Below are 12103 nucleotides of genomic sequence, written 5' to 3' on the forward strand. Positions count from 1 at the left end.
ATGACGACTCAATTGTGCTTCCCTCAAGAACCTACTAGGCCTCTGAATCAATTTCAGCCTACAGGAAAATCCTTTAAAGATTATAATACTTAAAAACACCCTTTAAAAGATAAAGTAATAACATTATAAACAAGTGAAGTTTCTTTAGGCCTAGAATCAATGTTTTAGCTTTTATACTGCCCATAGAAGCAGAGAAACAAGTGTCACTATCTGAAGATGAGAAAGATGGATCCTAATGAGTTCTTAGCTGGATACTGATAAGACTTCTTACATGAATGTTTGCCCTTCTGTTTGGTTTACTACCACAGAGGGATAACCGCAACTGCTTTTAATAAAGTGCTTTGCAATCTTGCTTACATGACAGCAGTATAATTGTGTGGCTGCATTGCATGGAATGTATAAAGTAACTGAATAAAGCAAACAAATGCTCCACCCACACAATTGTAATCTAAAAAGCCCACTTAAATGTTTAGACATTCTGTGCAGTGTGACAACTGTTAGTGCAGTGTTTAATGAGTAGGGACAGGCCCTTTGCATAAAATATTTCCCTGTACAAATATCTATCTAAATTGTGTGAATGAGGGAGGTTCTTGGAGAGGTCTTGTCTTGATAATAAATAGATTCTTTGCCTCCTTATTTCTCTTCTCACAGGTACTGCAATGAGCATTTGTTGTGCACCCCTCATGTGTTTTGGACAGGCTGGGGGCCATGGGAGCGTTGCACGGCTCAGTGTGGAGGAGGGATCCAGGCACGGCGCAGGACATGTGAAAATGGTCCTGACTGTCCTGGCTGCAGCATGGTAAGCAATTTCCAGCTTTCTCTTCATCAAATTTCTATGGCCATATACCACAGATGTCTCTATGTCATAGAATCATAAAATCAGTTCAGTTTGATAGGGCCTCTAAGGTTATCAAATCCAACCATTAATTCAGCTCTGACAACTCCTTCACTGAACCATATTACCAGGTGAGTCATCTATGTGTGTTTTAAATACTGGCAGGGATGGTGACTCTGCCACTTCTCTGGGCAGTCTGTTCCAGTACCTGACAACCCTTTCAGTGCAGAAATTTTTCCTAATATCCAATCTAAACCTCCTTTGGCAAAACTTGAAGTCATTTCTGCCTGTCCTAACACTAATGCTCTGTGCCCATAAAGCATCTATGTATATCTATAAGCTGTAACGCTAACATGAGTGGTCAGCAGACTGTTTTTGTCTCTGTGTTGCTTGTGTGTGCTGAAATACACACAATTTATCAATCAGAAATATATATAATTCAGCTTTTTCACACTATCATCTAGAATTTAAGCTTCTTGAGGTGAGGTTGGTATAGATCTAGATTGTGTCATTGCATGTTTATAGTGTTTTTTTATTTTTATCATCAGAGTGCATAGGAACCCTAGCTATGAGCCCAGGACTCCAGTGTACCATGTTCTGTACAGCAGAGAAAAAGCTAAATTTCACATCTAAATACATAAGAAGCCAATCAGTGAATTCATGGAAGCACAGGAAAGTGCTGAGGTGAGACTGGATAGCAGTAGTGATCTTGGCACAGCAGCAGCCTAGCAGCTGTCAGGGTTTGAATCTACAATGGGATGATTTGAATGAGTAGAAGTGCTTTATTGATACCCAGTTTATTAAGAGAAACATATGGGAAAACATGTAGGGGATTTTTCTTATATCTGAACAAATAAAGGTGTGTAGGTAAAGAAGCAGAAGATTCTTTTTTTCATTTTTTCACAGTTAAACCAATTTTTACGTCTTAATTTCAGAGAGGCCTAATTTTGAGGTTTGTCATAATCTGTGGGCTGTTTGTTAGATTGGCAGTAATACAATATTAAAGAGAGGATAATTTATTACCGATTTCTAATTTGAAGATTTTATGCATTTTCCCAGGATTTGTTCTCTTTTTAAAATTTATTCTGGTGATAGAATTGCATTTTCCATAGATTAAAAACATCCAAGAGGCTTGTTCTTTTATTTCAGTTGAACTTTAAGAATTAACCCAATAACTTAGAATTCTACAAAGTTTTCCAAAATATTTGTCTCTTCTGATGGTACACGAAGAAAGCAGACATATGGTCTAGATATATTGGTAAACCTTCCTGACTTGCACTGAAAAGAGCACAATATGAAGGTTTTCTGCCTCATTTGTTCCTATTTATCCTATAATAATGTTTGTGTACTACAGCAGCATTTTATTTTGCAAAGGACCTTGCCATGGTCTTAAACCAAAAATATGTGGCTCTAATTTTCGTGGAAAGGTCTATGAGGAAAGTAGGAAAACCTTTAGTGCCAAAATTTCTTATTATAACTAATTTGAGATTAATGGTACTGAGGTGTATAATTTATTAACAGTCTCAGCACATACTCGGCTGCATCATAGAATAGTTACCAGTTCAGCTATGGAAATGTTCTGGAGATTTTTTGTTGATTAGAAAATTATCACATTGATGTTTTCAAACTTTGGAGTACATAGTTGTCTTGCTAGAACTTATGCACCAATGGAAACCCATCCATTGTAGAAATCCTCTAGAAACCCCAGTGGTATTGCAAGGAATGTGGTATGAACTCTGTTTTCTGTTTAAGTTTCACTGAATTTGAACCTGTCTTGATTCAGAGGCTTTGCAGCCATAGCAGGCCCTAGTCACTAAGAGCAGCTGGAGAAAAAGTACTTTATTTCTTCTCTGAGTTTGTTTCATTAATCTAAGAAAGTGCAATCAGAAATAATTTTATGCCTTCTTGTAATAATTGGATGGATTAAATATTTATATTAATAAGGCTTTATGAATGAGGAGCACAAATATGAAATTTGCTGGATGTTCTGCTCCAACCAAATTGTGGTTTTATTGTTGTAGGTATGTATTTTTCCAAACAGAATTATTAATTTTTACCATAATGAATAATGGAGAAGTTAATGTGTCTTCTTACTACTGTTTTCCAGTCTTTACTGCTTATAGTGATACTCAGCTTAGGTTGTACAAGATATTTAGTGAATTTAGTTTACTTCAAAAAACTTTTATCCTGAATATCTCTGAGTACTTGAGAAACTAAAAAAATCTCAGGAAGGGTTGCAGTGAAAGTGACAGTAATCTATACTATCTACTGTTTGTTTTGTATGGAGTAAAAGGTGTTATGAGCCAAATATTTACCAAGTGTATTAAAGGCATAGTTGAAAGTAGACTCAGAGACTTAAAGTGCTTGGTTCTCTCAACCATTAAATTATAGCTTTAAACTATGAAGAGCCTCTCCAGGTTTCTGGTTTACCTTCTTCAGTGAGGATGAACTCTGAAACCTTCACATCATTTGAGGAGCATGAGTTGCAGCTGAATAGTTCAGTGTCTGTGGCCTGTGAAGAGAAGAAAAATGGGTAGAGGACTGGAGAACTTATTTAAGATTATTTAAAATATTAAAAATTTTTAGGTAGTAATCTAAATATTAAAATATTTAGATAGTAACTATGTTACTTCATCTTCATTTTCATCTTGAAATGAAAAGAAATTTTTGATGCATCAGAGGTGTAGAATGGATGAAATGCAGTCTTGCAACCCCTTTCAGCTGTGCCAATTTTTTGTTTTTAGAACTTTAGTTTTTAGGGAATCATGGTAAAAAACCAACAACAACTGCTTTTTATAAACGTAAGAAAGGGAGTCTTACAGTATGCTTGCCAAAAGTATCAGGAGACTTGATTTAATTTCTTATGAGAACCCGCCTCTTCTGCTTTCCAATCCTGGCTGTGAGACTGCAGTATAGCCAATCCTAATCTATTTTCCTGTCCTTATTTTGCAGCTTTTGCCATATTAATGGCTATTTTCTATGTCCACCTAATGATTTATACCACCTAATTTTTAATGAAAAGTGTTTCTTCCTTCTAGCTTGATTGTATTGCTCCTATGCTGCAATATCACATCAGGCAGCTACTGCCTGTGCTTGTCTTTTTGCATTTTTCTTATCAGTTGGTTTCTTGACTTTATCTGTCTTATAGCAGATATCAGCCAAGCCACTTGAATATTTTTTATCAGGACTCTAGAGTTGCCTACCATTAATTCCAACTTATTTTATAAAATAATAATGATAGATCTTTTGATGCATATTCCACAGAGAGAAAACCATGATGGTATCTTAAAGATGCATCTGTTGCTTAAATGCACTCAATACATGAAAATGGGTGGCCAGTAGACTTAGGACTGAAGGTATTTTCACTGAATATGGAAAACCATAAATCAATATGATACAGGAGAATTAGACCATAGAGGCTCATAAAAGTCAAAAAGATTGTGTCCTGGGGTGATTTTATGATGTTTGTATCCCAAGTAGTCTTGCTTATGTTACATGTTAAGTTCTGCACCTTTAAGACTGGCTCTAAGAGTGAAGCAGGGAAAAGAAGAAGCCGCAGTTTGTGTTCAGAACGAGTCCTCACTCCTCCGCATCCTGCTCCTGGACCATGTTGTCTGCAGCACGGACAGACAGCAGGACATTTGCATTTAGTTAGTTCTTAGCTCGCTGAGGCAGAGAAGTTCCCTGGACTGTTTTTTCCCTTCTTTCTTGGATCTGTTCAAACCTGCTCTGGACTGCAAACCCAGACAAACCCTGGGAGCTCATACCTGTGGCCCACTGGTGCCTGGGCCTCAGCACTTTACAGTGCAGGAGGGACTGATAAGAGACTGAGTGAGCTAAGCTACATCCCATGAAAGGACTTTTTCTGGATTTGCCATCTCATCAAACAGCAAGAGGTTTTATTGTTTAATATTATTCAATTTCTGTTAAATAAACAGCTTTTTCCACTTTTCTCCAAGGAAATCTTTTTCCCGAACCAGCTGGGGGAGGGAACCAGTTGGTGTGCAGTCCCTTAGGATATTACTAATATAGACCACTTTGTATCTTTCTGACACAGTTCTTCAAGAAGATAAAAAGGGTTTCTGACAATCACAATGGAGTGACTTCAAAGTAAATGCTATTAAATTCATGATAGAGGGGGTACATAGAGTTATTATTAGCTATATTAGTTTCGAGATCTCTGTTACATCAATGCTAGATTTGCCCATTTTTTTCCAATGGACATACTAGTAGTTTGTCCTAGAAGGAGAAACATCAGATTATTGGAAGATTACTCTAGATCTTCTAAAGGAATGTGTTTAGACAGATTTTACTTATAAGTGCTTTTAGTAATTTTGGATGATAAATTTGGATTATGTTTTCTGGTGACCTGAACTTTTCGGGCATCATCGATACAAAAGTTGATTTGCATGTCATATAGGAGGCACTAGATGTCTTTGGGGGCTGAAGTAATAGAAATTAAGAGTTCTGTATCATAATTGCAGATATGAACTTGACAGAAGTGTCTGCTTTCACCTTGAAGCACAGTGAGGAACAAGACAGGAGAATGACCATGGTGTGTGAATTGTTTATGATTCTAGCTATAAGCTAGAATGGTTGTGCTGTGGTGGAAAAAAAAATCAGTTATAGCATTCAGGAAGTTTCAGCAAGTTATTCCCAAGGGAGACAAAAAAAAGGTAGTCTAGGGATTCATATGTAAACTAATCTCAGAAGAGATGATTGTAGCAGTCTGAAGATGGATAAAATCACAATTTTCATTTCATGTCTTGCAATAATGTGATTTCTCCAATATAGCGTTCCGGGGTTGCAAGATCATGTCCAGGGAGGCTACAGTTGCTGGTGACTGGCATGGTTTTCCAACAAGAGGGTCTTCTGCTCAGGAAACCGTTTATTCAATACAACAACAAACTTGGCTTAGATTAAGAGAAAGAGTCCCAAACAGAGGCAGGGTGATGGGCTTTGTAGGACAGAACCAGGGTGGAGTTTAAGGTCAGAGACTAATAGGAATACAGCAAGGGAGAAACCCCAGGCACTCAAACCCAATCAGACCTCCCTGGACTGCCACCCCATGAGGGTCCAGGGTGGAGCAATTCCTCCTGGGCTCACAGGGCCCATCCACTGAGGCAGAGGAATAGAATCCACTCTTCCCAGGCTTTAAAGCCACACCTCTCGCTTTAACAATGCTTATCTGAAACTAAATCTTTGTCTTCCTGGGTGGGGGACACCTCACACTCCAACACTGCTGTTGTCTTCGAAGTTGAGCTTATTTTGAAGCTGAATTTATCTGACAGCTTTGTGTCAATGATTGAAGTCATGAAAGCTTATTATGATTTCATCTACAAATTTCAAAGTCTCTTCCATTACAAAGATACATCTTTGTTAAGTACAGAGAAACCTTAATCTTACTGTAGTCAGTTCAGTAGCAACCTTCATTGTACAGTTGCAATTAAAAATGGGGGAAAAGGGTGCATGAAGCATAACATTGAAAATTACTTCAGAAATCTGATAGAGCAGTTACATAAAAATGTTCTGTAGCCATGCTTACTGTTCTTAAAGGATATGGCCCACACTGGAAGAGGGCTGAGCTTAGGAAAATGTGCCAAAGAAAGGGAAAAGATTGGGATTCTCATAAATCAGAGTACACAGGGTTCTAGTGTATAAAGGACTAATATATAAATTAGTGACAGGTTTAGAGAGGGAACACTGGGGTTTCTGTGCACTCTGTACTATACTATACTGAGTTTTAAGGAAATATGAAGCTAGTGAAGGCAATTAATTTCTATCCAGGGCATTGTTAAATGATGTAACTTGTTGCCAGAAATTGTTGAGGCTTAAATCTTAAGAACCAATAAAACTCCACAACTAAAATTTTGGAGGATATTAGGATGTAGCAGAATTCTAATAGATAAAAAAATTTAGATTGTTAGCATAGTAAATAAAATTTTAAAGTTTTAAAGCTTTTTTCTGAATATTAACAATTAGATTTAGAGCTGTGCTTTTTTCATTCTGCTTATGTCTGTGCTGCCATTTGACAATTACCAGGGAAGGCATGTCTGATCTAGAATGGCATTTCCTCTTTGTAAGGGAGTGTTGAATCAGTTTGCAACAAATCGTCCCTCTGATTTATTTTGTTGTTTTAGGTTTGGTCACCTGTACTTAAAATGTCACAGTGCAAACACAGTAATTGTGTTTAAACATTTTATACCAGAAAGTCTGCTCATATATAGACCTTAACACAAAGAAGTTTTGTTTCAGTATTCTTCAATTTGACCTCTTTAAACTGAGGGATGGATGAAGCCTGAATAAGTAATATGTACTGTTGCCATTTATAGCTTCACTAATGCAACAACTCTTGAAGAGTGCAAGACTGATCTGTTAGCTGACCTGACTGACAGTAGTCCTTAGCCATCTGAGTGCAATTACATGGAACTCCACCCAAATTAATTATATTTATGTGCCAGCTTTTATTTTTACTTGGTCTCAGGGCATAATAGTAATTTTTAATTTATTTGGCTATGGTAGGATTTTAATTTTCATTGAAAATAGTGTCAGACAGCCCTGTTCTTACACAAATTATATTAGGTTGAGAAATAATTAAAAAAACCTTCTGAATATTTATTGATGGAGTTATCAAAACATCCTTTTTTCTTTTTTTTTCTACTTGTTTCATTCAATTCTCCCTTTCACATTAAGTTGTTGACTTAGAATACTTCTGCACTAATAGTGCTGCCACCAAATGAAAATTTAGTTATTCAAAGCCTCTGACATTCATCTTGAACAAATACATTTGCTATATTTTTGTCGCTCTATTAGGAACGGCGAAAAGAACGACACAGACTCTCAAGGGAGCCAGAACAGGAGAATTCCTCCAATTTATTGCTTTAGCCTTGTTATATAGACTAGTTCGTGGAAAATACAGAAAGGAAACTCTTATTGGTTAGTTAACTGCTACATCACCATCATTGGTCAGTGGTGTACACCACCTCCTGACTTTCTCCTGCAGGGAAAACAAGAGGACAGACAAACAGCACCTGGCAGTTGTTTTCTGTCTCTGAGGATTGTTTTGAAATCCTCCTATGAATTTCTCAGGCTAGCTCTCAGGCAGGACTGAGAAGCCATGGGGCCTGCAGCTTGCTCCAAAGCTAGCATCCATATATTTTATATACATTCACTGCCTCTCTATAGCCACATTCCATCCCACTGTAACCAGGGAGGTGGGGAAGATATTATAGCATGGACCAGAGGCCCAAGTGAGGCTCTCTCCCTTGCTGAGATGGTATTCCAGCTTTATTCCAGAGATCGTGTGGGGAAAGAGAGAGAAAATTGATAACGCACTCCTTTTTGAAGTCAGGGGAAGGGTTGCATTCACACAGCCAATAAGGAAAACTGGGGGGGAAGAGATAAGGGGGGAAGCTAACATTCTGTATTTCAGGGGTACATCTTGGGTTATACCATTTTTCTAAACGCATTACAACACATGTTCCTGAGCCTTAAAAAAGGCAAACATACATTTTCATTGTGCTTATTTATAACTTGTATCTCCAGGATGATGTGACTGAGCTTATAGCAGCATTCTGAAATAATAATATTTAGATCTGAATACTCCAGTAAATGGGATTGTATTCTTCTTGTCTGAGAGTATAAACTCATGCAAACACTCATTTACCAGAATACAGAGTGATTTGTCCTTACAGGTTGAAGAGCAGGATGAAGTGTCACAGCCATCCTATTACAACCCCTTTTGTTACTCGAGAGCAGCATCATGCTGTGTATTTCTTCCAGCTAGAGAAATGCAGCTGAAAATAAAAACGTTAATCCTTCCAGAACAGTTTTTCTAATTCAACAATACTTGTAATTTCATCCGAAACATCAGAAAACTGAAGTCATAAAAACAGGCCTCTCAGTTTATGTTTTGAAAATCTCCAACCTTTTTACTTAGAACAATTTCTAGCATAAGAGATCAGTGAAACAAGTTACTACCTTGTAAAGATACAGGTGTTCATTTATCTATCATTTGAAATTTGTAATGCCCCTACATAGACTATGTAATGCCCCTACATAGACAGGGACTGGTCCAGAATTAGGTCAGCCCCAAAAAGCAGTTTTTGCTTTGCCTTGTCATAGAGGCTTGAGATGGAGAAAAGCCGCTGTAGATAATATCTGTATTTTTTCAGCTATCTGATTCAGAGGAAGGACAGATTCCCTTCAATCTCTTTGTAATTTAAATTGATCTCCAGAAGGAAAAGTGGAAAACCCTCCACAGCAGCAGAGCTGATTATGGTGCTGCAGATTCTTTGCCAGTTACACAGGCTGGATTGCCAGGCACCAGGTCAGATACAAGACTGTTACTCAGCCAACATCTGTGCAGTGCTCAGCACAATTGCTCCATTGCTCAAAAGAAGCCCCATCTTTAATTTATGAAAATTATGAAGGTAGTGGCAGATTCCAGAATTCAGGAATTGTAAAAGGTCATTTATATGTTGGTGCTTGTGGGGACATTGTATATGACTTTGTCAATTTAATGTTCTGGTAATGTCATACTACTGTGGATATACCACTTATTGGCAAAAATTACACTTGTCACAGCTGAGTTTATTCTGCTCCCATCCCATCAGTATAAACTCTATGAAAAACATGAGAATTAGTCAATAGACTCACATCTCTTGGCATTGCCTGACTTAGCCAAGTATTTTCAGTCTTGGATGACATTAGCAAGCAGAAATCCAGAGCATATCTGGCTGTTACTCTACCTAGAAAATTTATAATTCCACTTTAAGCTGAAATGAAATATGTGCACTATGTTCAAAGCATGAGAATAAATTAATTCAGAAGTTTCTGAAATTTTCAGGGAGATGTTCACAAAACTAGAAGTATACTGTATGTTTTCACATAGAAATACATAAAGCTCTTTGCAAAGGCACTAAGCTCCGTATTAAAAATAATTAATTTATGTATCCTACCTCTAACTGAAAAGCTGATCCAGAATTGCAATGCACATATTGAAGCATTTGTGTGAGATAGCTTGGCAGAATGAATATTTTGTTAAAGAGTTGTAAAGTGTCTCCATATGACTCTCACGGTTAGGTTCTTTTTCCCCTTGAACTGAAGTTGATGAGAGTGAGGCTGTTTTTTCTCTTGTTCGGACTTGGTTGTTTATTCTTCTCTTATCTGCATTACATGCATACAAGCTACAAGGAGCTATGTGCGCTAAGATAGAAAGGCGCAAAATGGCTAACAAAGATCTTCTTCAAGGTCTTTTGTATGTCCGTTTACCCAATTAACAGATGCCAAGTAAATTATTTTTCTTAGTGACCCAATGACCCAACAACTGTGTGCTGCACTGTGGCATCTTCTATCCAATTACCTACTACTACCCAAAAACCTCTAGAAGAAAAAGATGAAGAAGAAAGGACAAGAGACAACACTCTAAATCCTCCATCTTGTCTTCTGTTCTCTAAACAACTTTAAACTCCAAACTTTAAGTTTTTCACCCAGTGACATAAGAAAACTTTCTAATTTACACATTTACACTCCTAGCTTTTCTATTTAACCTTAACAGTTGTTTTCAGGATGTTATATGAAATTCATTGTTTTCTTGGATGTCAGAGCCAGGTATCAGAGATAAGGGCACACTCTGTGCCTCTGACTCCAACAGTACTTAGAAAAAGAAGTAATAGCAGTGCATATTATCTTCTTCTGAAATGTAGGACTAAATTAAATATTAGACATATATACCATATATATATATATATCTCGTATATATATCATCAGCAGTTTTGTATGAAGTATAAAAATGATCCATTACACAGAAGGCAAGGAAAAAAACATTGGTAAATTATAGGAATTAATCCATCAAAAATCTTGCTGGGAGTCATATGAATGTAATTTTGAAAAAAAAATAAAAGTAAAAATGTAGTGTTGTTTGGTATCTCTAGTTAGGGAACTGTTTTCACTTGTTTCCTTTGTTTTCAGAATGACTGGTGTTGTATTTGTTAGTTAGTTTTCTAAGTAAAACTGAAGAAGTATAACAATATGAGATACTCTGTCTGTAAAGCAAAATCTGGCTTTCCATTATAGTCCCAAGAAAACTAACTAATGTTGCTGTAAACTTCATAGGAAGAAAAATATATATGAGCAGAATTTCCTGTGTTGTGAGAGGCAGGTAGTATGAAATGTGGAGAAGAAAGGAAAATTTAAATAACAAGAGTACATGATTTTACAAAAGTATTTGTCCTTTCTAAAGTTACAGAAGAGCTTTGCCTAATATAGTCAGACAAATAGAGATGAGAATGAACTATTAATCTTTCATCTTTTGTAAGGTAGGTACCTTTGATTATTTGTAGGAAATTTATTGATGAGTTTAGTTCTTAGAACTGCATTTTCCCTGCAGTCCCAACCTGATAAGGAGCATGTGCTTTTTTCACTTTATACTCACCCTTTCCTTTTTTCCTCCTGCAGCACACCCTCAAGAGTGGTTTGATTTTGGGTTTTATTTGAATCTAGGTACCATCTTAGGTACAGTACTTTCCCTGCTGTTGAATCAATTTAGCCACACAGGTTTACAGCACAGAACACCATTCATTGTGGAAAAACTGACCATTTATTCCTCTCTTCCATTCACCATCTTTTAAGCAGTTAATTATCTGTGAAAGCATAATAGATTTTAGTTTAGCTTGTGGCTGCAGGTCTCCTAAGAGGGAATAACTCCTTTGGGATACGTTGTGAAATTTCTGAATTCAAAGTAAACTGTATCAGCTTACCACCAGTATCCATAAGTTTGTCAACTTCTTCAGAGGTTCTGATAGGTTTGTAGCTTCCTTTTAAAGAAGAGCATATAATGTTTTTCTCCAGAAGATCATATATGTTCATGTTCCACTAATTTCATGCTTTATTATAATTTCCCTGCTTTGCCAAATTCAGATGTCATGCTCTTTTTTTTTAGTTCCTCTGAACTTCCTGAAGTATTTACTCATTGGGATAAAGAATGTGATTAAGAAAGCAAACCCTAGAGCTGGAGCACAGATGCCAACAAACATAACTTGGATGCTTCACAGATGATTTTGAACACAAAGCTGTTCCAATTGATTCCTTCCCTGCATTTTCCTTGGAAAAAACATTAAATGCTCTGTGATTTGTTTGTTGGTGTTCTGAAGTGGTGAAGGGATTATACAAGTTCATAAAGAAAGGGTTTTTCCTAAATGAATGCGTGCCTGTTCAATTCTATTAATTAAAGTTAACAAACCATATGTCCATAGATTTTTGTACTTG

General features: G+C 36.8%; 1 protein-coding gene across 1 annotated transcript in view; it reads left to right on the plus strand.

Annotated features, from left to right (window-relative positions):
* Positions 1-620: 620 nt before the first annotated feature.
* Positions 621-12103, plus strand: part of LOC111925676 (semaphorin-5A) — a gene marked incomplete at its 5' end in the record, with an annotated part of 64725 nt that continues 53242 nt past the window's right edge. Inside the window, one exon of the mRNA XM_086872691.1 lies at positions 621-799. Coding sequence (XP_086728817.1) covers positions 621-799 — 179 coding nt within the window. The remainder of the gene's footprint in view (positions 800-12103) is intronic.

The sequence above is a fragment of the Cyanistes caeruleus genome, unplaced genomic scaffold, assembly GCF_971803275.1.
Source record: "Cyanistes caeruleus unplaced genomic scaffold, bCyaCae1.hap1.1 HAP1_SCAFFOLD_74, whole genome shotgun sequence".
NCBI classification, from domain to species: Eukaryota; Metazoa; Chordata; class Aves; order Passeriformes; family Paridae; genus Cyanistes; species Cyanistes caeruleus.